The 26,807-nt window shown below is 45.4% G+C and overlaps 1 protein-coding gene across 1 annotated transcript in view; it reads left to right on the plus strand.

Annotated features, from left to right (window-relative positions):
* LOC117743862 (inositol polyphosphate-5-phosphatase A) overlaps nt 1-26,807 on the plus strand; it is a 132,500-nt gene that overhangs the window by 48,533 nt on the left and 57,160 nt on the right. Inside the window, exons 5-6 of the mRNA XM_034551764.1 lie at nt 19,573-19,636; nt 20,464-20,567. Of these exons, the coding sequence (XP_034407655.1) occupies nt 19,573-19,636; nt 20,464-20,567 (168 nt within the window). The remainder of the gene's footprint in view (nt 1-19,572; nt 19,637-20,463; nt 20,568-26,807) is intronic.

Here is a 26,807-nt window from a genome sequence, read left to right on the forward strand (position 1 = left end):
AGAATCGGAAGTAAATTATATTCAGTATCATAAGAGAAAGTACTCGTAATGCAGAATATGTGTATTTTGATTATTAGTATTATTAATGATCATTAATAATACTAATAATCAAAATACACATATTCTGCATTACGAGTATTTTACATTAACATGTAGGCAGCATTTAAATGTTCTGATCAAGTTGGATGAGTGCCGTGTTTATTTCTTTAACAAAATATATGACTCAATTTCCACGACAAAGACCAGACGGCACCAACGTCATTGAATAAATGTGACAATATCAACATGTAATAGTGTATACAACAAAGAAGACACAGACCAAAAGTTAGTTTCAAAATAATATCGACTGTCCTACCTATGCTGCGCATCAGTACTCCACTAACTGCGCACAGTGTGGAGTGTGCGGACTAACTTACCTATTGAAGTTAAAGTTATCAATGACATCTGGCTCAACCACATTGATCTGATGACTAAAATGGTTTACTCAAACTATGCTAAAATAGTAATGATTTTCTTTGATTAAGATGAGATAAAAATACTCAGACTTTTAAGTCAATTAAAACACGTCTAAAAATAACAGGCTGTCTAAATGTGATTAAAACCAGGACAAGGACATTTAACCCAGGACTAATAATAAATAAATAGTCAATTAAAGTAAAATGAGAAAATGTTATCAAGAGGATTATTTAAGAAGAAACTGCTGCTTCGTATTTCAATCCCCGCAACGCAGCTCAGGAGGGCATTATTGGAAAGACAAAGATTTTGTGCCAAAAAAATACTTGCATTTGGAAGATACCGCCTTGATTGGATTCATTGAGACACCTGAAGCTTCATATATGCATCACTTACATGGGAAACGTGTCAGGACATGATCTTTTCACGTCCAGCCTGCACCGGACGGATAATTACAGTTGACCAGGCATAGTCTCAATATACTCATAGGCAAGTGAGTATGACCTTAAGCTAGGCCTAAACAAATGTAACCCTCAAATAACTATAGGTGTCTTTTAAGAGTACCCTATATTATTAAAAATGTGTGTCACGGCACAACAAAATGATAACTGCCCCAGCATAGTAATGACTGAGGAGCCAGCATTTTTCTAAGATTCTCTTCATGCCTACTAGATTTATAGACTTCTTAATTATTAGCAGTTTAAGAGTCTAAAAAAGAGCTGTGAGAGCTTAATATTTCAGCAAGTGAGGAAATATTTGAACAGGCAGCAATGATAATGTTTTACTGAGTAGAAGTGTCTATTACACTGTTATTTAGGTAAGTGTGTTTAACCCTCTAGGCTGAAAACTAATCGCTAATGCTATCACTAATGCATGCCAATAGGACACAGCGATTCCTCCTCCCACATCTCCATCCCCATGGGCGCCCGCTCGTCCTCTTCTGGTAGAGACATGCATTGTGCCGGGCCAAACTGGCCTTAATCACCCTCAGTAGAGTTCTCTCGGAGCGATCGCTTCCATTGATCAAAGGACCAGCCACCCACCGCCCACTTTCCACCCTTGACACCCGCCTCCTCACCAAACGAGCTGATAATTAATAAGGGCTGGCTGTGCAAAACACCAGTCAACGGACAGCGTGATGAATCGGACTGCTTGGATGCAAACCAAGCTTTTCTCCGGCCCCTGGGCATCCTTTCCCCTGCATGATCAGGCATGCAAAGGAGCACCCAACCTGCTAATTAAATACCCACAGGTTGCCCTTGTTTTTCAGCTGGGATGCTTTCTGTCTGTTCACTATTGGCATGGATTTAATAATTCATGGGGCCCACATCACTTAGGGTTTTTTGCAGACTCTGTGATAAAGTTGAACAGCTCACAGCATTTATGGAAAATTTACTAGAAATGTTCACTATTCGCTTAATAAAATGTTGCTCGACCAACACCTACATCCTAATTGCGGATCCACTCTTTAGAATGAAGGGTTCCAAATGGGCTCCTCTTGAAGGGCTGAGGTTCTACCCAGAACCATTTGCTTCTGAGGAACCTTTTTTTGAAGAATGTTTTTTTTAGGGTTCTTTATAAGATAAAGGGTTCCATTTAAAAAAAAAAAAAAAAAAACTTTTTAGAAAACAAAGCTCTTCAGGATTGTTGAAAGCATTGCCCACAACCCAGACCACTATTACCTGTGATTGTTGTGGGTTGTACTCAACTTTAGGGTTCCAGATGAAACAATTGGAATATAAAAGTTTTTTTTGGTAGAACCCTGAGTTGGGTTGTAAATAAAACCCTTGGAATATAACTGTCGCTGACGTGTTTCTACAACAGAGATTTCGCTCCTTTGTTGCTGAAGAAGTGGAGCAGTGATCTTTACCACGGTGCTAATGACACCCTTTTAATCACTGTGCCCACTGTTTTGTCACCGCGTGACGTGTTAGCTGCTAATTGTTAGATACAAGCATATTCCCCACAGAGGAGAGTCCCGTTAGCTGCTTCATTAGACCGAGTCAGGCCTGCTGAAATAGACTGCTCGTCACTAGTAGCAGTTTATCTAACTGCCATACATCTCATTATCATTTGCAGTTGGTGTGTATCTTAGAGAGCATTGGGGAAAGGGAAAAAACAGGAAGTGGATCCGTTTCGGCAAGACCACAGCTGCAGTAGGAGGTGTAGTTATCCGGCCTCCCATTAGCCCCGAACTGCTGTGATCGGGGGATCTGGACTAAGAGGAGCAGAGGGCTGTGGGCTTTTGGTTGTGAGCCTGTCATAATAACAACCAACAATGTGATCATTTCATTTCCCATACACCTCACTTCACATGAGCCCGGACACACACGCACACACGGTTAACGTTGGGCCCTATTTATTTCACTCTAACAATGACTCTAAATAGCCTTTCAAAAGCAGAGTGAGGAGGGAGACAAAAATAATCGAATCACGCAATTACTGCTCGGCTTCATTCTATAGTTAAGTGCGTTTTTATTGTGTAACGTTTCTTTTTTTTTCTTTTTTTCCCGCACCCACTCCAACCCCCTCTTTTTTTTTTCTGCCTCCATCGGCTAGCGTTCTCTCCCTGCCACTTCTCATCTAATATGGCCATAATTAGGTTTGGTTGTACAAATCAGATTTCAGCAATTGGGTTATCCTCCTCTGAAATTGGAGAGGTCTCTGGGCTGGCATGGGTGGAGAGTTAATCTGCTTTTGTTAAGCTCTCCTTTTGGTGGCCGCGGCGGCAACATCGGGCTGTGCCAATTAAAGCGATTTACCTGTCACTGTGGACACGGCTCGTAATTTAGCCCCCTCTTCAAAAAATACCCCCCCCCCCCCCCCCCCCAATCCCCCCCCCCCCCCCCCCCCCCCCACCACCACCACCACCACCACCACCACCCCACACACGCACACACACTATACACATCCTGCCACCATCTGCTTCTCCTCGTGCAAATAATGACATTTGAATCGAGCATTAACAGGCTTAATTACTTTAAAATTGTCATTTTAATTTACACTGATATAGTATTGATCACACAAGCAGAGATTAAGGCCCTCAGTGGAGCGGTTGATGTGGAATTAAACAGGGCCGGGTCCTCCTGGGGCTCGCCTGGCCTGTCCTGCCGCAGCCAGAAGAGGAATGACATCCTCCCCCTAATGAACTGGCAGCATGCGCAGACATGAATTTCAGGCCCCGCTGGAGAAGGAGGGAAATAATGGGGTTTGGGGAGCCATGGCGGGTTATTCATTCACTGCCATGCACCAATTCTCCTGTGATTCATCCCTGTGCCCCCAGACCCCCACTGCCTGTTTGCCTGCCACATCCAGCCCGCCTGACCTTTCTTCCGCCTAAGTTAGTGTGTGTGTGTATATGTATATATTTGTGTGTATATATGTATATATTTGTGTGTGTGTGTATATATGTATGTGTGTATATATATATATATATATATATATATATATATGTATATATATGTATATGTATATATATATATATATATATATATATATATATATGTGTACACATACGACATCCCTGTCCCAGGACCTAACATCGAATCAGGAAAAACTCCCCAAAAATAACCTTTGACAGGGAAAAAAGGGAAGAAACCTTCAGTAGAGCAACAGAGGAGGATCCCTCTCCCCGGATGGACAGATGCAATAGATGTCATGTGTACAGAATGAACAGCATTACAAAGTTACATAAACACATTACATGAATATGACAATGTATGAATGGAACTCCAATCCATGAAACAGAAGGAGGTAGAGAGGAGGCGCATCAGCAGGGCCAACACGGGAGGCCGGCTCACCAGGCATCAGACACCTCCAGGTCTAATGGACCCTATGAGATGTGAAGTCACAACGACTCCGGGGAGGAAGCAGAGTTAATAAGGTGCAATGGAGAGATGTAAATTCATCCATAAGTAGAGAGAGAAGAGGAGATAGGTGCTCAGTGTATCCTAAAACATCCCCCAGCAGCCTATAAGCCTATAGCAACATATCTAGGGGCTGGACCAGGGCAACGCAGTCATTTCCTCTTAAGATAACTTTGTCATTGACATTCCCTTTTGGCCAAGTTTGTATTTGTTTTATGTCAAATAAAAAAATATAATGCAGGAATATAGTGGCAATTTTGAGCTAATTTAAAGAAAAATGCTGTATGTAAAGGATAACACCATCCAAAGTTTGCAACTTCATCCATGAAAATGGTTGACATACAACTTGGAGGATATTACTATGGCCACTCCAAAAAGTTGTGAGGAATCCTAGAATCCTTCTTCTGAACTGAAATGCTATTTATTGTTTTGTTATTTTTCAATTTCAAAGCTCTTGCAGTTGTCCTCACCTACAGTTTAATAATGTGCATTAATTCGGAACTGCAAACCAGCACCTGCCTTTCAATTGGCAGATATTTTAGATAAGTCACAGTCCCTGTATTATGGTAGTAATATGTTGTTGCAGCTACACTCATCGCAGGCGGCAACATCTGGGTCTGAAGAGTGAAGCCAATGCGGAAGTGCCTTAAACTTTAATTCTCTCCAATGTCCATCAGGGGGAGAAAAGAAGTCAGATTGTATAGAAGTCTATGAGAAAATGACTACTTCTCTCGATTTATTACCTCAGTAAAACTAACAAACAGTCTCTAGTTTCAAGTCTTCTTCGATACAGCATGATGTTCATTTAGTAAATGATGCTCCGTTTAGAGTCCAATATACCATAGAGCAAGATATGCTTTAGGGTGTGGCTACCTTGTGATTGACAGGTCGCTGCAACTTTAAACCTTTCACTGTGTTTTTTTTAGTTCATGAAAGATAATCGTAACATTTTGGTCGCATACAAATGACTTATTCAGCGTTCGGTTGTACATGGCTCTACCCTCTTGTGTCACTTCCGGTTGCGAAAGACAAGACGGCGAGGGACGAAAACCAAGATGGCAATGGCCAAAATGACACAGGTTTTTAGTAAACATACCAATGGGTGTCATGGGGAAACCACGTTCAGTCTGTTCCTCACATTCCGCTGTGCAGGCTCTTTTCTTTATCTCCTCCTTTCTTGTTGTTCTCCACTCTGAGCTGTCAAGAGCTTCAGGAAACATTTATGGAAACCGGTACACATCATGAAATCAGACAGCGATGATGGCTCGGTGGCAAACAGTCAAAACAGATCTCAAGTCTTGCCCTTGAGCCAGTTGACTACCAGTGTTTTCTAAAACAGCCCCAATGGTCTCAGAGCAGATTGAAAGTGTGTGTGTGTTGTTTGTGAGGTCCTCAATTGATTGCATTACCTACACCTGGATGCGGCGAGGTGGAAGCCATCTTGAAAATGAAGGCCAAACAAAACAACCTACTTTTCTCTCTCTTGTGAGCAGGCAACTCCGCATGACTGATATCGAGATGTCCTCCAATACGCGTAATGGACTTGGCAAGGCCCGAGGTGGCTGGGCACGGGCCTTCTACTCCACTCTGTCATCCAATCACCTTATTCTAATGCTATTGCATTGTTTAGTCAACCAGCCGTCCATTTACATCAACCCATAGCCACACAGCCACACCACAGAGGCACTTAATAGAATTAGCAGGTATTGTGCAGCACATTTTAAACACATAGGCTGTTTCAAAAGCACACACTCAGTCACCCCGCCATCCCTGCCTAGGCTGATGATCCCCTGCTTGCTGTCTGAGTAATGGCATCACAGGCTCCCCGTGGCAGGCTCCCGCCGCTCCTCTTTAACTGTCATAATTCTGCACTCGGCCCACCGCAGACAGCTTATTCAGATCTTTAAATGTGCAACCAGTATTGTTGTCATGTTTATGTTATGTACTACATATTAATAGCTCATAAAGCACATTTGTTGCATTATTAGATCTTTTTTCACTCGCTCCTCATTAGAAAATAGGAAGCCGGAGCTCTCGGCCGAAACAGCCAGTTAATTATAGGGCTAATAATTTCCTAATCTGATTTTGGGGTATCTTTGCGAGTCTGTTAGGCCGGCCAGGACATAAATAAACGAATAAAAATGAAACGGCCACGTGGCTGGGAATTTAGCAGTCATATGCCCTCTCTTGTCCTTGACTGAATGCTTTGTTTGCCTTTCCCAAACCCTTGACACTACCAATGGCATCTTTTCAAACAAATGAGTCTCATACGCTACACCCAACCCCCGCCCCATTGTAATTAAAGTGGAACAATTTCACATGAAATAACCCAAAAATTGTCTCAAAGCCTAGTTTTCTAATGTTAAATCTGAGTTTATTTGGAAACGACTGGGTCAGGAGAAATGAGCAATGCCTTCGTCCCCTAGCCGCCCCCCACCCCGTTAAACTATTACCTATAAAATCAGCCGCACACTCCCAGCGAGCGGGTGTGTCCTGCCCGGTGTAATAACGAGGGCATTCCTCCTTGTCCTGGTCCCCGGCCGATTGATTTTTGTTGGGTAAATTAATGCAGTCGCTGTAGGGTTCTGGAGGTCAGACGTAGACGGGTTCCAGCAGATGAGGGGCGGTGCTTGGCCCACAGAGAGACAGCACGCCAATACGGGACATCCAGGAGTCTGCCTGATGAAACTTACTGGGGGTTTGTTTGAGCAATATAGCTTATGATGTATTGTCTCTGTGCTGTTTAATGCACACACCAACATGCATCCCCTATGATTGACCAAGCAAATATATAAGCCCGTTTATTGACTATACTCACTCAACCCAATGTTGGTTTGTTGCCCTTGCTTCATGCTGTATATCCTTCCGTTGGCTGTCTTGACAAAAGTGTAATCAGTGAGTAATGCTTCCCAAGTGGGAACCAATCTAACACAAAGGGTGACCTCGTCAGCAGGGTCCCTGCACAAGTTCAAGCCACAATGGTGTCCTGTGTGCACCATGCTGTAGCTAATTTACAACTCATTAAAGAGACCTCTAATTAGATTGGATGTTATGCTCTTTCAGTTAAATTCAAGCTCTTAATTTTAAATACCTAATTTCATTTCTGAAAGGGAAAAAAACAAAACACTTTTCAAAGCTCCCTTTAGCAAACTGGAAATTAAGCATTCGAAGCAACGCTGATCTGCAGAGAACTGAGTCTTCCTTTAGTTTAGTGAGTCTGTATCTTTGAGACTTGAGCATGGTGAAATGAGCTTATAGAAATGTATGACTATTTGTTGATGAAGAGAAGGGGTATTCAATTAATGCTCAACGAGGTCCAGTTAGAGAGAATTTCCTCATGCAAAGGTCTGGAATATAACAACAATGTCTAACTTCTGCTATGACTTAGTTTCATATTGAAATAGCCTAGCATTTGTATTAACATTCGTATGTGGTCAACAACTCACTGTCAAATCAAATAAAGAAAGTTCAATTGAATAATATCGCAATGTCAGTTTTTCTAGATGAATTATAAATAATAAATACTCTTCTCTATTTCAAGTAAAATATGGGCTGGATTTAAATGTACAAAAAACATTACAAAAAGCTTTTGAAAAATGTTTATCTTAAAATAAAACAAGTATATAAATAAAATGAGTAGTTTGTGCCCTGCAGCTTTAAATTCAGTTAATAGGGTGTGAGGTGATAACCAAAAAAAAGCACAATATTATATTCTTCTCATTTACTTTACTTTGACTTTATCTCTGGTTATTTAAACCACTTGTCTCAGGTCTATTCTCCTCTCTATTCAAATACATGTTGGGCAGTGAATTTATGTATTATGATTCTGATCATATTGGGCTCCTTTGTGTTTGTTTTTCTGTGACTTCATTTTGGATGCGAGTGGCTACGTTTGCGCAAATTATTTGAGCTTTTTCTCATAGTGGCATAGTGGTCTCTGAACATACTGGTTCAGAGACTGCGAGAACCAAGAGTCGATACATTCTTGGTTAGGGGTTCTGGTTTCGCTGTCCACTTTTCTCTTTTTGCAGAACGCCATGTAAAACATCTTATTTGACTCACTAACTATTCTGCCTGTACGGTCTCTCGTCCCGTCTCTCCCGTCAGTTTATATCGCACTCAAGCCGTGATGCTTATCGGAATACAGTTATTTGATTGGTTAAGTGGCATGTGATATGATTTCCAACGCATGCAATTGGTTTTTACTGGCCTGCTGAACGAGTGCCGTAAAGGCTGGAAAAGCTGCGGCGGTTATAATAGAAGCGCTCTTTCAAAATTGAGTAATTCTCAATTATTCATCGTTTTTTGGTCCAGGTCCGAACAGTACGCCGTCTCGGTCCGCACCCGGACAGCGGCCCCCCTATTAGTGACCCCTAATGTAGAGAGTCTAGCATTGTCACTGGTGGCCTTTTTTGGAGGGCCAAAGCTTTTGGGCAAAAGTGGGTTGGAACAACTGGTTGACCGTCTAAACCAGAGGGTACGTCTTACGTTCAGGTGTAACTAATCAATTAATTGGTTGCTTATTAGTTCTCCTCCTGCTGTGAAAAGAAACAAGTCATTTTTATTTATTTAGGAACAATTGACGACAACAAAAAAGGGTGTTCTGATGCAAAGAAGTTAGCCTGATTTATTCAGGAAACACTAACCCAATTTAAAATGTACCATTTCAAATTTAAAAAGATTGCATACAACATGTTCGAAATTATCTCATTTGTGATCAACACAGTTTAAAGACATGTATTCAGAGGACATTTCATGACGTAGAATCGTCCAGTTAATCATCTAACTCACCACAACATCTCCGGGTCGAACGGGATAGAAGCTGCCCTACTGGAGTCCGGGTTCTGATGTTGCCGCCCTCGTTTGTGCACAGCCGCTGAAAAGCCGAAGCCGAGTCTCAAGTCTGATTCTCAGATGTAGCAGATGCACTGCACATTGCGTATTCTTCTCTGCCAACACGTGACCCAATGACACACAATACAGTACCACCTGGTCATCTGTGGAGCCTCTCAAAGGGAGCGAGGCCCAGGAGCCCTGTCGCAGACCTGCGCGGGCCCCTCCAAATCCCTCTTTTCCTCCCACATTTTTATGGCTGTGATTTTTAGAGGCGAACAGACATGGGTTCGCTGCCACTCTGGCTCCTGGCACAGGACCTCTGCTCACACTCAGCATCTCAAAGCTGTCTTTTAACTTGGGCCAGGGGAGAGAGGGCCGGATGCTGCGATTTGTACGGATAAAATAAAGACAGAGAAACATCTGCGTAAAAAAAGTCCTCTGTTGTCTTTTTTTAATGTATTATTATAATAATACAATAAGAGGAAGAAAAAAACCATGACATAATTTCTTGTTATCTAAGAAAGCTTGAGGCTGCATTTACATTTGCTTTTCATGCATCGTCCGTGTGCTCTCTCAGGAGAGATGCACTGGAGTATAACTAAGCTAGCATGGAGGATATCCAACCATTTAAATCAAGCCTCTGGAAATTTTACATAACACATCATTGGCGAGCATTGGTTTTTACATAAAGACAAAGAAAGGCCACAAAGAACCACCCGACGGGCGTCTTAGCCTGAGACGAGCTGCTGCGCGTGTTTTTGCAGACTTCTCTAAAGCTTCACGGTTCTGTGGTCACTGTTGTGCTGCGAGAACGCCTCTGCTCATACCCAGACAGAACACAGACAGAAAGCTGCTTATTTCTTTTTTACACATCCAGCAGAGGGGGGAATGATTTTTCTGAACTCAACTTCAAATCTGAACCCCTTTTCTTCTGATGGGGTGATCTTCAGAGGACCGCTCCGGACGCCATGGAGATACCGGAGACAGCAATCGATTTTGCCGCGGATGCCGTCATATATTATAGATGTTTCGCGAGATGGCTCATGATCTAGACGATGTTGCCTTCATTTAGAAAGAGTTGTGTTTGCGCTAAGGGGGGAGGAAGGGCTTTCGATACAGAGAAATGAGCACCTTCCTGATAAATTCATCCCACAAGTGACAAAGTAATGCCGCTAAGATGTAGCAGACTAATTTATCTCGCTATAGGACGCTGCGATGGAGCTGTATCTCACCAGCCGGCCAAGGATGCCACTTCGTCATTACAAGGCCGCGTGAGCGGGCAGCGTGGGACGGGGGGTGGGTGGTCGTAATCAAAGCGGCCCTCCGGACAGAAGCTGACTGATTACTTTTCCAGCTGACATCGCCGCTCTGACAGTCGGCGTCCTTAGGGACAGTTGAGTTTGCTCAATACTGATTATTTGACATGGAAAGTTGCATCACTTCACCCCAGATGTTGACAGGTGTGCACGCACATGTGCTTCTCTATAAATGCTCAGTGAAGGCAAGTAAACAAGTTGTGCGTTCAGTCAATATCACACACACATATATATATATATATATATATATATATATATATATATATATATATATATATATATATATATATATACACAGACTTTTCAAACGTATTGCTTCCATTCCCCCAACTGCCTGTATGATCCTAATCCAATCAATTCCTTCACAAATGAGGCCACGTGAATGAGCGCAATATTAAATCAAATAATAATATAGATTGATGAACAGTCCATGACAACATTAGCAGAGCTTTTCAAAATGCACAGATGGAGAAAAAAAAGAATCAATGAGCTCAAAGAACTGTCATTTGCATGGACCTCTTCCCCTAATGGGAATACTTTTTACAGACGGGGAATTACAAGTTGAAATATTCTTTTTGATTATTGGACATCCATAGCCAAATATGATTTACATTAATGAGCGTAAGTATATTAAGGGCATTTTATCCCCCAGCATCCGAAACAATTGAATAATGGCGCTGGCAACCAGGCAGAGGCCCGAGAAAATGGAGCGGAGGTAATGTCACTTTAATTACTAATGGATACCACAATTGTTCAGACTTTGATTTTTCATCTCTGGGAGCAATCTAATAAGGCACATATTCATCATCCTCATATCCCCTTTTTAAACCGATGATTCTTCCGAGCCTAAACAGCGCAGTTGTTTAAAGAAAGTGGCCATTTAGCGTGCTGTTCTCCGAGATCAACGGTTTATTTGGAGATTGCTTTCAAAAGATAATTTTCCCGTGAAGACGGAAGGAGGTCTTTTCAGGCCCAATTGCGGATGTCTGATACACTTAGGTCCGAGACGTTGACCTTGTTAGCAAGGACAGACATTGTAAAATGTCCCTTCCGAACCATAATTGCCCCACATTTTGCTCTACGTTGTTTGTCATTGGATGAATGTTGCCTCCCGTTTTAGTACTAGTTGTGCCTGGTGTCCTGATTAAATTATGTGCCACTGCAGCGTTTTGACCCGAGCTTCATTATGAAGTTACAGAACAACCCGACCACAGCTGTGAGTCAATCGTGGCGCTGCGTGACCTTAAGGGGCTCTGCTTGCGCTTGTCAACAGCGGTTCACCAGAACAAGAGGCAGAGCGGAGTACTCTCTGACATTGCTCTGTAATTAAGTTAAAACACAGATAAGGTCCCGATGACCCCTTGAGTCATTGGAGATGTAATCTTAAGTATCTCCAAGTTAAATTGAGGTGGGATCAGGAAACTATCTTGTTAAAGATGTTCCGAACAGTAGGGCTGACTGATGAAGTCTTTTAACACCGTATAGGTTATATTATTTCACGATACAGTAATTGTTTTGTAAATAAAATAAATAAATAATAAGGTTTTGGTTTCCTTTTCAAGATTGACAGGTTTTAGGGGTAACGGGTGCATTTGGGATACCAGATTGACTCCACTCAGTGCAATATCTGCGATTTGGGATTGCTTTTCCATAAAGTTAGAGGTCTCGCAAGATACCGATTTTATACCGGAAACGGCAGCAGAGGCCAAGATACCTTTTAGGCATTTTATGTTTAGTATTGGTCAGGCTCCGGAAACAACTGGAACCTACACTACCCATAATGCAATAAAAGAAATTAAAAAAGGTTGTTAATTTGAGCCTCCCTGCTTCTTAAATGCCTGTGTCTTTTAAACCACACACCTCTGACATGTTTTAATTTTTGTAAGTCTCACATCCAATCATGGGAAACCCTGATGACATCATCTGTCGCTGCTTTTATGCTTGTGGTTGCACCGTCAAGCTGCAAGATAACCATTGTCAACGTGGCTTCATTTCATTCGGTTTTCACTGTGAATTTACAGACTGCCATGCGAAGGACATTTGGCCCAGCCGCCTTAAGAGGTCAACAGCGGCACTGGCCCCACAGGTGTAATCCTATTTACTTTGCTCCTCTGATTTTTATGTCCTCGTTAAAAGCTGCTGAAGTAGCAACATAGTATTAGTAAATGCGCAGCTGGAATACATATGAGCATTAATCATTCTGGAGTGTGTGTGTGTGTGTGTGTAAATAATGCATTGAATTGAATGTTATCCTTTAATTATGACTGGAGTTCTGTTCCGTTCCTATAAGCATTACATCAAAGTGTGCCCCCACCACATCTCTGTGTTATTGCTTTATCAGAAGACATTTATTCAAACCACTCTCTCTGCTGTTACTGTATGTAATCAACATTTTTAACAAAGTTATCAAACTCTCCCATCTGGATTATGCTGAAGAAGCCAATGCTGTGGTCTAAAGCAAAACAATAAAAGAAGAAAAAAGAAACCCAGGTATTATAAAGAAGCTTCTTTTAAAGTCTGAGTCACATCATGTATACGTATATTAACTTTTCTTTTTTTTGTTGAATGTCATTGCTGTGATGGTTTTATTGCTTTAGACCCCTCTGCCGGGCAGGTTAGAGGAGCGACTGCACAACTGATGAGCATGGCAGGAAATTGGCAGATGGAAGCATCCATTTCACCGCTAATTAGGGGGTCCAGAAGCCCGCCGACTGACAGGGTTCAACTGGGCAATGTAGTGCCTGCCAGCTCCCATCCCGTGTGCTTTATAAAACGCTCTTTAATTCCCCGGCACAATATCATTAACTTTGTAAGTGGATGAACACAATGGACAAGCAATTTAATTAAGTCCTACCATTGAATGTTGGAGGGGAGACTAAATTAAATTAATGCACAATATTTCCCAGGGAGGCAGCCAACCTTGGGAGTGGGTCTGGATTGTTGGCAGGTCAGGCTCTGCCACGGCTTTGGCCAATTATGCCTTGTTCCATAATGTTTTCCTTAAAAGAAATATACATCAGTTGTTTCGAGATCAATCATGAGCGCATGTCGCTCTGCATTCTGGGAGATTTTAGAATAATGAAGTGGAAGCCCGGTCCACAGAGCTGAAATACATGTATCGTAACTGATCCACACAGCCGTGGGTTCGCTTGGAATAGATCAATAAATGGATGGATGGAGGTGGGATTTGGGAAATGCAGCAAATACAACGGTTCCTGATTAAGGTTAATAGGAATGGCAATGTCGGCCGGTTGGTCGCTCCATATCTGAACAACCATTGGGTGGATTGCCATGAAACCTTTGTGCAGACCTTAATGGCCCCCCAGAGGCTGAATCATTTTTCTACATGAAGTTTATATATTTATTTATTTTTGTGTGTAAAATATCTCAATTAAAATATATCCATTAATTAATAATGGATATATAGGAGTTAATATCCATTGAGATATTAACCCTATTCTGAACAGAGATCAATGTTCCCCGGAAGTTAAATCCTAATGCCTAAAGTCTAAAGAAATATCCCGACATCTACAAGGTGGATTGACAGGAAGTTTGAAATTCACGGTCCACATATGATGAATCCTAATGAGTTTTCCTCTAGTGCCATCAGCGGGGTTAACATTTGCACAAAAGAGTGAAATGTTTCTATTTTGATGTAAACATTCATATTTCGTGAACTTTTGGTGATCTCCTGACTTTTTATTTTTGCCCCATTCATCATCCTGTCAAAATTGTAACTTGTCTAATACTTTGGGTTTATCTTGCTCACCTAATTAGCCATTTATTTTTCGGTGCAATCGCCGTTACAGCCTTGCAGAGCTGCAAGCATTGCAGTAAACTTAGTCTTTGTAAGCTTTCCTGCCCGATGTCAACATTGTCAGGATAAAGGGCTTCCTCCAGCCGTGTTTTGATGATCCGCCTTGGCCATACTACCAGTCACAACGAGGCTCAGGTGGTCTGGATCTGCTGTTCCTTTTTCAATTGTAAGTGATCAATACTGGTCCTGCTTTGCCATGTAAACCAATTTCCTAGCAAGGTTTGCTCATTAGGGTCCCTCATGGGGACAGTGGAAGAGCATGAAGGAGATTAAGCTCAACTTAAATCTTTATTACTGTGAAATAAATAAGTAAATGTACGTTAACATGTTTCCTATCAGTATATCTTTGAACTGTCCAATTCCTTCCCTCCCTCCAAGACACACACACACCCCCGCACCCAGAGACAAGGCGACTTCAGGACGTGACGGATGGCTCCGGTACTCGAGCCGCTTTCAAATCACAGGAAGTGACAGAGGAAGTTTTAATGAGGGTTTTGTCTGTGTATCCAGTCAGAGCTTCCAAGGCAGGCGATGAATAATAGACACTGTGGCTCAATACTCTGAATACTCAATCAATGGCAGTGGGAGAGGGCCTTGGCAAACACATATGGCAGCCCCGGGTGTGGGCGGTGGGCTCAGGAGGGGTAGCAAATACTAAGTCTGCTCCATCTGTAAAAAAAAAAGAAGAAGAAAAAAAGCGAGCTGTTTCGGAGATTTCGTGCGGAAACGTTCTCCCGTGAAGGTGCTTTTAAAGCCCCTCAGTTACTGCATGTCAATGGGTCCCTTGCTGGGACATGGAGGGCTCATCCCAGAAAAACCAAATGCGTGGATTCTTTCAACCGGGTGCCGTCAGAGTGCACAGCACGCTGCTCTATTGTCTGCCGTCCCGCCGTGCTTTTGTATAGTACATCGAGAACGCAGCCGTGTATGAATGCTGGTCCTCAGTGAATAATGAGAATATTATGTAGCTATTAGTCAGAGCTTATGTCTCTTCCTCCTCCTCTAAGCCATTTTGACATAACATGCGTTCCTGATATATCGCAACACCATTCCTTCATGACAGCACATCTGATTGACCTTTCCGATAAGACCGACCGACGGTGTGCGGTGGGACATCCGTGAGTTTCTGTGGCGATGTTTCCACGTGCAGGTTTATGCGGATCACTCTGGATTTGACAGATGAGGAGACTCCAGGGACTTTTGAGCAATGAGATATAAACTGGAAAACAGCCCATTTAGTCTCTGCTGTCCAAAGAGCGAAATGGCATGGGAACCCCCTGAGGAGATATTTCTCTAAGGTGGCCTGTGACACTGAGAACCCTGATCACGGTGCAGGTGCTGTATCACTTTAAGGGAAGTGTTGTTAATGGGTATTTCCTGTTTTATTACAGCCCGTCTTGTTCTTGTAGTTTTGGCCATCCTTCCTGATAATAACGAGGCCGCGTTCATTTCTGAGATCTTGAATAAAATGTGTCAACATTCCTTAAAGGGGAACACGATTAAACAGGTTGTAGACTAATGGAGTGCTATACTAATCAAATCAAAGTGGTTTAAAATTCATATGGGTCTCTGCAGATACAGACATCACCACACACTTCTAGTGGTCATGAGTGACGATAGAGTGTGGTCGTTATTGTATCAGTCTATACATGGTTCCTGTGCTCTCATTGCTCGTCACTGGAGCTGAGAGAACTAACTTTAGCAGTGTTCGTTCTTTACCTCCATACTGATCATTTTTTTTTGGGGGGGGGGGGGGCTGAAGCTGCCGACGTTCTTGCTAGCTTTAGCGACTTTTGGAGCTAGCGCGGCAAACTACTTTCATTGAAGACAAGTTGGCATCAATGGGCTCGTTTTTTAATTTTTTTTATCTCACATACTCCTGATTGTTTCTCAAGATTACCCTGCCGTTAACAAAGGTTTAAAAGATTACTCCCAGTATGAACTGGGATAGCATTGTCCAAAAACACCAACAAAACTAACTACCTTATCCCGAAAAAGGAGTGCCATCCTAATGAAAACAATCATGTCCAGCGACGGTTACCGTGTTTTGAGTAGGCTGCCCCTTGCTCAATGCTTTACGAGCGTAGGATCTATTTCCCTGTTAAGAGCCCTCATGGGCACACCAGAACATTACCCTCGGAAGTTGCACAGCGACACCGCGATTACAACGGGAGTGTGCGTGGTGTCAGCTCTCTCGGGACTGGACCACTCTCCCTCAGCACAGATTGGAGGTGAGACCTTGGAGGAAAAATTATTACTTTTATGTATGCTTTATGGCTCATTTTTCACATTAAACCGCAGAAAATCCATGCGGAGGTCACAGGATTTCCGCTTCCCCACGTTGGCCGGAACTCATTTTTGCAGCCCTCGGTATCGATAAAGCATTCAGCGGAGGAAAGTATGCATGGCTATGTACTGCAGCTCTTAAGTCTCTTATGACCCCCTAGCAGCGAGTATATTGGGACTTGTTCAGCCCGTATATGCTGGGATTTCTTTGTGGAAATATCAACTACACACATAGACACACACAAACAGGCCTTATCTGTAGCCAATACGGCTCACGATAAGAGCTGGCATTGCCAGAGCGAGTCATAAAACCCTGGCTTTTTATGGCGCGGTTATTGTCTTTCTGTCTACAATTATGGTGATTACTCATCCCCCCCCTCACCCCCTTGCAGCGGCCCTCATGGTGCACTTAATAGACTGCATTTTACTAATGGAAAATTAAGTAGCCGCAGTGGCGGTTTATAAATATGTAAAATATACTTTTAATTATTTCAAGTGAATCTGGCAGCTAATCAATAAAGAGGGACGTGACAAACATACGTTTGACACGGGCCATTGTAAAGCCGCTGGTAAAAGATAAGCACGGCCTGTCAGCGCAGTCCGGCCCTAATGAATATTTTGAGGCTGTCATGTCAGGAGACAAATGGATTAATTGCGCCCGCCTAATATAATAGCTTCTTCATGAAGAGTGCGGGAGGGAGGCAGAGGAGAGGAGGGAGGCAGAGGAGAGGAGCGAGACATTGCCGCCACCAGGTTCTGAACCCACGTTGTCAAATAAATATTTATCAGGTTGGGGGGGTTAAGTAGATTTTTTGCGATTACACGGAGAGCCACTTAAGTGTCATCGTTTATCATTTTATTTGAGAATTGATTCAGGCCGATTAGTTTGGCTTCATATTAATTTGGGATTTGGGGGCCTGCAGAAGGATTCGGCCTTACTCTGCAAAAGACTGTTAAAGACTGTTTTCATCATTTATTTCTTTATTGGTATTTTTTCCCCCTGCAGATAGCAGTTGTTGAAGCAGCCATTAATCAGGGTTAAGGACAGATTTTGTGCGTAACTGATGATTATTTTCATAATCAATCAATCTGCAGAGTGTCGTTAACTAGAATTGATCATTCTGTTTTGTGTAAAAAGTCAGAAGATTAAGCCCAGAGTTTGAGGTGAAATCTCTCGCTTGTCAAAAAAGAAAAGTCAAGAAATATTACCATCTATCAGTTATTATGATTTGTATATTTTTTTTGTCAATTTATTTTCGGTCCATTAACAATTATTCCGCTTATTGTTTCCGCAGCAGTACTTTGAGTCTCCAGAGAAATCCGGCTATTTAATTTCCAATAGACTGATGAAACATATCCTTTTCTATCTCCATAATTCCCCATCTGTCATATTTCACTTGACTGCCCTCTGAAATATTTACACAAACAGCAGCAGCTAGCAAAGGTGGCACCATTTTGACAAATAGCAAGACCCACCTCCCCCCTCCCCTCCCCTCCACTCTTGTGCTGCCCGCTCTCCTATCCATCTCTGTCTCCGGGTCTGTTGTCGGCACTTTAAGGTGAAAGAGAACATAAAGACAAGCGAGCGCGGCAGCTAAGTGTAAGGGTGGTGGTGAGGTGGGTGGGCCTTCCTAGAAGCCTTCCTAGAAGCCGTCGTCTCGCGATGGGGCGCTTGTGACCTTGAGTCTATGCCTTTCGCCCAACACCGCCTCCGCCTCTGCCTCTACCTCCCTCCGTCAGAGCAGGAGAAAGGGGGGAGGTGCGCGGCAGGGGGCCTCCGGTCACCAGCCGCTGTTCTCATCAATTAAATGTGCAACAGTATTCCCCCCCACCCCGCCCCGTCCCGTCGGCAGGACTTATGTGTCAAGGAGATGGGCAGGACCTCATGTTTGTGCTTTTGACAAATCAGCAAATGTTTAATCTCAAGATGTGCCGGCGCTCATAAATAATGCAGAGGCCAGTCGGGGTGGGTGGGTGGGGTGGGCCGACGAAGAGAGGCGTCTGGCCTCAATAGGCGAAAACGCAGGGAAAACCCTACAGACTAAATCCTCCTTGGTGCCCAGAAGCTTTTCTTCTCTGGGTGTCTCCTCCTTCTTCTGATCACACCCCTCTAAGCCCACTCCGTCACTACTTCTTTCTATTACTGTACCTGAGTCTCGCCTCCCAACTGCACTGTGTTCCCTCCTTTTGTGTTTTTGATTTGGTCTTTATAGTAAAAGTTGCTCAGCTTGCTCTCGCTCTCCATCCCTCTCTCACCCCATCCCGCTCTCCATCCCTCTCTCACCCCCATCCCACTCTCCATCCCTCTTTCTCTCTCTTCCAGAGGGCCACTATCTCAAAGACACAGGGGATTGAGCTTTGAGCTTTGCCTCCATCCCCGTCCCCCCCCCCCGAGTGTAAAGAGGGCGACAGAAAGCAGTGTAGTGGACTGTGAACCGCATCAAATCCCCCCCTCTCACTCCTTCCCACAAACTTTGATTGGCTCGTCCGCCGACTGGGAAAGTTCCCAGTTGTCCGCGGGTGGAAATTAAGATTTTAAGCCCATTGAAGTTGATCTTCGCTCGTTCCAAAAAAAAAGTCCATCTGAATGTGTCCTTTTCAGAGCTGGAATTGTTGACGCGCCACATCAGAAGAGAATGGGGTAAAGGGGGCGGCCAGTACTGTACCGGGAGCACCTGTTGTTGTGTAGTCGGCGGTGTGTAGTGTTCGTGGCTTCCCCTGTGAGTGAGGCGCTCTCCTTTTCAGACCAGTTTATTAGTTGAGCTTCCTCCCATTAGGTCGATCCCTCGCACACGCTCAACATGGTGAAGAGCTTTGGAAACCGAAGAAATAATGGGAGCAATTGTTGCTGTTGAGCAAGTTGGGAATTTGTTTTAAAAAAATGTTTTTATTACACCAGTCATGTGGAGAATAATTCTTGATTCTGGATAGCTTGAAAAAAAGTATCATTTATGGGAAAACGTTTCTCTCAATCTCAATTCCCTTCCCCCTCTCGCAGGCTCTCGGAAGTTTCTACTTCATCCACGAGTCTTTGAAAAACATCCACCAATTTGATTTCAAAGGTGAGTACCCCAACACCCCGCCACCCATACACTCACACACGCATACATCTCAATGTAATGAAATCATCGTTCCCCCCCTCATTCCACCCCTCCACCCCAGCACGTCACACACAACCATTTGCTGGCCATTCGTGCTTCCATCAAAAACAAGTGGAGCTAAGATTGGCTTTGAGGATAATGTAAAGGGAGAGGCGGGGGGAATGGTAATGCTTATTAATATTAGGATTTAATTCATAAGATTTCGGGCCCGGCGGTAATGGTGTGTGTCGGGTTATTGGACAGTTACGGCGGTCTCATCAAGCTGCGATGTCAGAGGGCCCCGGGGGCCAGCGACCGCGCTAATTAAAAGAGGGGATATAGATAGTGGAGTCGTCCCCGCTTCCTATTAGACCCAAGTCAGCATTAGACAACCGTTGGACAGGCGAAGGCAGTGGAGGGGTCGAGAGGGGACCGGACACCCTCCCACCCACCAACCATGTACTTGAAAGATGTGATTTTTAAGTTAGAATTACAGAAACTACTGATTATTTTTGTATGTGTTTCATTAGACCCCCCCCTCCCCCTTCCAGCAGACATTGCCAATTGTGAGTGCAGGAAAAAGCGCCCCATTTTTTTCACTTTTTCACCTCTTCAGCTGAAAACGCAGTTCCTCTTTCTGACCAGCAGGTGGTGCAATCTGAGGAAGCTGAAGTGGCTCCAGCTTTCGTTGAGCTTTTAATTAATTAAATAACAGGAGAGTCCACCTCTCACACACACAGGGTCTCACAAAAAAATTAACCATGTTTTGCAACAATAAATTCCCTCTCTCTCTCTGTCTCCACTTAAAGCCAAGAAATTCAAGAAGGTCGTGGGGAAGGAGACCTACTCGGAGACACTGGAGAGCACACCCTCGCTGGAGAAGGAAAAGTTTCCACAGGACTACTTTCCTGAGGTGGGTCACGTGACTGATGGCGGGTGTTGTTGTCTCACGGCAGCCCTCAGGGCCTGACGGACAAAATGAACACTCTTTTACATCACATGCAGGCTTAATAAAGCCGCTGAATTGAAAAAGTCATCAATCACGGACACAAACCCATGAGTTTTGATTTATTTTCCCCCTAAACAAGATTGCAAAAGAAATCATATAAAACACCTGAACCGCTGAGACTTGTTCTGTGATGCAATGCCAGACTTCAGTTAATAATTTAAACCAAAACTAAAAGATTCTTTCTCCTACTTTTTCAATAATTTTTACAAAAAGCACCACCTACGCATCTCTTTTTTTATGTTTCGAGGAAACCTGGATGACACATGGCTGATTTGGAGACAAATCAGTCACAACAATTCTAATCGAGAACCGAGTAGGGGGTGGAAGGTGGAGGGGGGTCCTCGCTGTCCCGTGGAGCAATTCCTCTGCTCACTCCGCCGTGTTTGGGTTATCTGGTTCCGGTGTGTGTGTGTGCGCGCCGAGCATAGCTGTGCTGATATAGTAATAAAGAGCACGGCCGCTCGTGTGTCATCCCCGCACTCCCCACTCATCTGTCAACCATGCTCTGGCAGTCGCCTCCGCAAATATATGCAAAACAGATGGATACGGCCCCTTCACACACTTCCCCACGATTTCCGTCTCTTTCACACACTTGCCAGGACACCACACCCTGAGACGCCCTACAAACACACAGAAGAACATCACACACACACACACACACACACACACACACACACACACACACACACACACACACACACACACACATCCAAACATCTTCAGGTTTCCCCACGTGGTGCAGCGGTGAGAGGGATGAGTGGAGTGATGTTGAGGGAAGAGAGGTGTAGGTAGGGAGGGGAGAGTTAGTGTGAGGGGGGGGGGGGGGGCAGATGAGAAAAAGTTTTTCCTCTGTGATTTATGCCTCTTTCCCGGCTGGGATATGAATCTGGGATGATGCTCCGCAGAGCAGCACTCCAGATAATGTTAGCCCATTTAAAAAGAGCAGATTTGTGTAGTCTATCAGGGTCGCCGAGTATTTTATTTTTTTTCCTCTTCTCCTCCCTCTCGCCCTCCTGTGAGAAATTGGTTGTTATCATAGATCACAGATACTGCTCAAACCTCTTATGAAAGATGAATTAATTTCACTAATGCTTTAATGCAAAGCTCTCATGAGGGAGGCAGACTGGTGATAACCCCTGCCTCGTCCCCGCTTCCTCCGCCCGTGATTTATGCCCTCTTTTAGTAGATGAAACCGCCTAGATTTGCCATCCATCTGCAGCTTTGAGGAATCCTATTACACCGGGAGGGGGTGGAGGATCTTGGGCCGGACGAAATGCCACACACACACACACACACACTCCGGTTCGGTTTCTCAGACTCAAGACGCGTGGTGCGATTATCATAACAAACTGTGAAAAACGACCCCAACCGGATTATTTAAAGCTGCCAACAACAAGGGGAGGTGTCCTGTTTACGTGCTGGTAAAGAGAGAGGAGATTCTTTTTATTCTCTTTTGTTATTTTGTATTAAATGCATCCAGTTTGTCACATCGAATTCTCCCAGGAAGGTTAGAGAGTGACAGCTTGTGTGCGTGTGTGTGTGTGTGTGCGTGCGTGCGTTTCTCTGCTTGTGTATTTCCTTCGCCGTCCCTCTCGTTAATAAAGTGTCAGTGAGCTGGTGACATCATCGTGGGAGGGCCGGGCGTATAAAAGAGGAACCAAATGTCATGTCCTGCATTGAGCGGCGCGCGGTTGGAAGATATTGCGGGTCTACCTGCAGAGACGGGCTGCATCCAGAAATGACTTCAATCATCGATTCATCTGCACATTTATTTAATTTAGACTGACTGTCCCCAATGTCCCAGAAACTGATGTGACGTAAAGGGGGCTTTTTACGACAACCCCGTCTCTCTAGCAATCGCAGGCATGCTGGTCGAGGTGCGTGCCTGTGATTGGTGGAACAGAGGGGAGGCGGTTTTTTGACCTGCCCGGGGGACAAGAGGGAGTTAAGTGTGTGAGATGGGAACCGTGTTGTTGTTAAACTGTCTTTGCTGGTAGCATGTGAGTGTCTCGTGAACAGTTAACAATAAAGCGTACCTCCAAGGACAACAACCTGTCTCCGTGTCATAAAGGAAACGTAGCGAAATTTTACATTGATGTCAGAAGTGACTTCAGACGGACAAGATCGCTGATTCCTGAGATCTAACCTAACTTGGTAGGGAGCTAGCGGTTAGCCTGCTGTTCAGCATGGATCGTCTTGGCGGGAGGAAGGTGAAGCAAGAAGGTAGAGACATGGAGGAGGAGGGAGCTTGCGGATGGTCAGAAGACATCCCCAGAGGGTTCACGGGAGCTACAATGGAGGCGAGGAATCGCCTGAGAGAGTCTGCGGTGAAGATGGCTAGAGACGCGGGTATGAGGTATAAGTCCCTCCAGTTAATCCAGAATGCTGCAGCTCGTGTACTCACAAAAACTAAGAAAAGAGATCACATTACTCCTGTATTAGCTGCTCTGCACTGGCTCCCTGTAAAATCAAGAATCACATTTAAAATTCTTCTCCTCACCTACAAAGCCTTGATTGGTGATGCACCATCATATCTTAATAAGCTTGTAGTACCATATTGCCCCACTAGAGAGCTGCGCTCACTAAATGCGGGGCTACTTGTGGTTCCCAGAGTCCTAGAAAGTGGGATGGGAGCAAGAGCCTTCAGTTATCAAGCTCCTCTTTTATAAAACCAGCTTCCACTTTCAGTCCGGGAGGCAGACACAGTCACCTCATTGAAGAATAGACTTAAGACTTTCCTGTTTGATAGTGCTTATAGTTAGGGCTGAATCAGGTTTGCCCTGGTCGAGCCCTTAGATATGCTGCTATAGGCTTATAGGCTGCTGGGGGATGTTTTAGGATACACTGAGCACCTATCTCCTCTTCTCTCTCTCCTTATGGATGAATTTACATCTCTCCAGTGCACCTTATTAACTCTTGCTTCCTCCCCGGAGTCTTTGTGACTTCACGTCTCATAGGGTCCATTGGACCTGGCGGTGTCTGATGCCTGGTGAGCCGGTCTCGCGTTGGCCCTGCTGATGCGGCCCGCCCCCCCTCCGCTCTACCTCCTTCTGTTTCATGGATTGGAGTTCCATTCATACATTGTCATATTCATGTAATATGTTTATGTAACTTTGCTGTTCATTCTGTACACATGACATCTATTGCATCTGTCCATCCGGGGAGAGGGATCCTCCTCTGTTGCTCTCCTGAAGGTTTCTTCCCTTTTTTCCCTGTGAAAGGTTATTTTTGGGGAGTTTTTCCTGATTCGATGTGAGGTCCTGGGACAGGGATGTCGTATGTGTACAGATTGTAAAGCCCTCTGAGGCAAATTTGTGATATTGGGCTATACAAAATAAACTTAATTGAATTGAATGAAGCCCTCGTCGACTTTAACCCGCCGTTTCTCCAGGGAATGTAGCGCTAATGGGAGAGGGCGACGCCCAGCACTCAGTTGCAGTGCCGACGGTGAAGACGCCAAAATCCGCCGGTAGGTCGGCCTGGGAAGCCTTCCTGGCGCAATTTGAACAATTATCACATGCCGGGGGATGGTCCGCCGTGACTAAAGCGCTACAGCTGGCGTTGTCTCTCACAGACGATGCGCTGCCCTGCTTCCTGCTGCTGAGCCCGGAGGACAGACGTAGTTATCAAGCTCTGGTGGGAGCTCTTCAGAGGCGTTTTAGTGTTTGCAGCCTGAGCTCCTCCGTAATGAACTGAATAACCCCTGCAGAAAACCGGGGGAGCCGCTGCAGGTGTTGGCCAATAACATAGAAAGCTTATGTACACATGCCTCCCGGAGTACAGAGCGAGTTGGCACGGGACCAGTTCATCAGAGCAATCTCTCCCACTGAATTGCGTGTCCAAGTGCAGCTACAGCACCCACAGTCATTGCAGGCGGCCTTGGAGATGGCCGTGGAGAGAGAGAATGTGTGGGGTGTAGCGTCTGGAAGCGGGCACAGAGAGGGATCACCTGCTGTAAGGGCTGCAATGGCGAGGCCATCACAGGAAGAGAGACCGGCATGGTTGACTGAACTGATTAGAGCTGTGTCACTACAGCAAACACACCGACCACACCCCTGTCCCAGGGTCTGCTGGTGGTGCGGTCAACCAGGTGACTTAGCCAGGGAGTGCCCCAAATCAAGCACATTGTGTCACCTGCTGTGGATAGCTGCAGTGCAGGACCCATGTATCCTGGGTTTGGACATTTTGAGTTTCCAAGGAGGGCCGGCTATAGCGATGATCCCCACCCTCACCCTTTCACTGCATCCCCCTGTTCCTCTCGCACCATCAGCGAGTACGGTAGAGACTGTAGACAGCAATCCAGCCCCCCTCTCCTTCTCCCCTGAGGCACCCCATGCATCTTCCCCATCTGACCCCACTGTCTGCCTGGGGGGTGCCAGAAGGAGGAGGAGGGGACTCTGGTTGCGGAGAGGGAGGTCTGGAGCAAGAACTGTGGCGGCCTACTTCCCCAGCAGCAGGAGCAGCTGTGGCAGCTTCTGCTAGAGTTCCAAGCCAGTTTCACCAAGAGCGAGGACGAGGTGGGGCAAACTCACCTAGTACAGCATGAGATTGACACAGGGGACGCACGTCCTATCAAGTGCCTCCCACTGGCCCGCCAACAGGCTTGTGATGTGGCGGTCGCAAGCATGCTGCAGGCAGGTGTCATCAAGCCTTCTGACAGCCCCTGGGCAGCAGCCGTTGTCATGGTTCCAAAAAAGATACACGGCTGGTGACTCTGCGCTGATTACAGGCCTGTAAACGGGATAACCAAGAAGGATTCATACCCACTGCCCCGCATTGATGAGTCTTTGGACATGGTATTGGGGTCCTCTTGGTTCTCCTCCCTGGGCCTCCGCAGTGGATATTACCAGGTGCCGCTCGCCCCGGAGGCCCGGCCCAAGACTGCTTTTTGCACCAGACTGGGGCTGTGGCAGTTCTCAAGGCCCTCAGTTTTGGACTTTGCAATGCCCCTGCCATCTTTTGTAAGGTTGATGGACAAGGTATTGGAGGGAACTCCCCGTCAGCAGTGCCTAGTTTACCTGGACGACATCCTGGTTCACGGTAACTCATTTGAGTAAGCCCTGGCATCACTGCGGTTGGTGCTGGAAAAAATCAGAGCAGCAGGCCTGAAGTTGCACCTGGAAAAGTGCCACTTCATGCAGAGAGAGGTATCCTTCTTGGGACACCGGGTTGGCGGTGAGGGCATCGGCACAATGCAAGAAAAGGTGCAGGCTGTCGCTGACTGGCCCACCCCCACCAACCAAAAACAGCTGAAGAGTTTTTTGGGCCTGGCCTCGTACTACAGGAGGTTTGTACGAGGGTTTGCATGCACTGCTGCGTCTCTGTTCCAGCTGCTGCAGAAGGACACCGACTTTTTCTGGATGGAGCAATGCCAGATGACGTTCAGCAGCCTTCGGTGCTCCCTGATTCAGGCTCCGGTGCTTGCCCCAGCAGACCCTAGCTTGCCTTTCACGCTGGACACAGACGCTAGCGGGTCAGGCGTCGGGGGAGTACTTTCCCAAGCAAGACTCGAAGGGGAGCGAGTGGTGGGTTACTTCAGCCGGGCGTTCAACAAGGCTGAGCGGCGCTACTGCGTTACCCGCAGAGAGCCCTTGGCAGTGGTGCTGTCAATCAGGCACTTCAAGTACTACCTGTGTGGCCTGACATTCACTGTGAGGACGGACCACTCTGCTCTACAGTGGCTCATGACATTCAAGGAGGCGGCCGCTGTGTCTGGACGCAGACCTACAGCCTGCATTGCAGTGGTTGGAGACACAGCGGCGGCCACCGTTGGAAGAGGTGGCAGTATTCTCCAAAGCAACCGAAGGTCTGTGGTCTCAGTTTGGGTCTCTGCGCCTGAGTCAGGGCGTGCTTCAGCGGGCATGGAAGGAGCCAGTAACGGGAGAGGAAAAGTGGCAGATGGTGGTCCCCAAGGACCTACGGGATGTCTCCGGCAAGGCTTCTACTGGGGACGGTGCAGGAGGGATGTGGAAGACTTTTTCCGCAGCTGTGACCCCTGTATGGCACGAAAGGGTCCCCCAGGTCGCTCTCACAAACCACTGCAGCAGTTTTTAGTGGGGGCACCGATGGAAAGGGTGGCCGTGGATGTGGTGGGTCCGCTTCTGTGCTCAGACGGAGGAAACAGGTATGTACTCACCGACATAG

This window comes from Cyclopterus lumpus, chromosome 15 (assembly GCF_009769545.1).
Source record: "Cyclopterus lumpus isolate fCycLum1 chromosome 15, fCycLum1.pri, whole genome shotgun sequence".
NCBI classification, from domain to species: domain Eukaryota; kingdom Metazoa; phylum Chordata; class Actinopteri; order Perciformes; family Cyclopteridae; genus Cyclopterus; species Cyclopterus lumpus.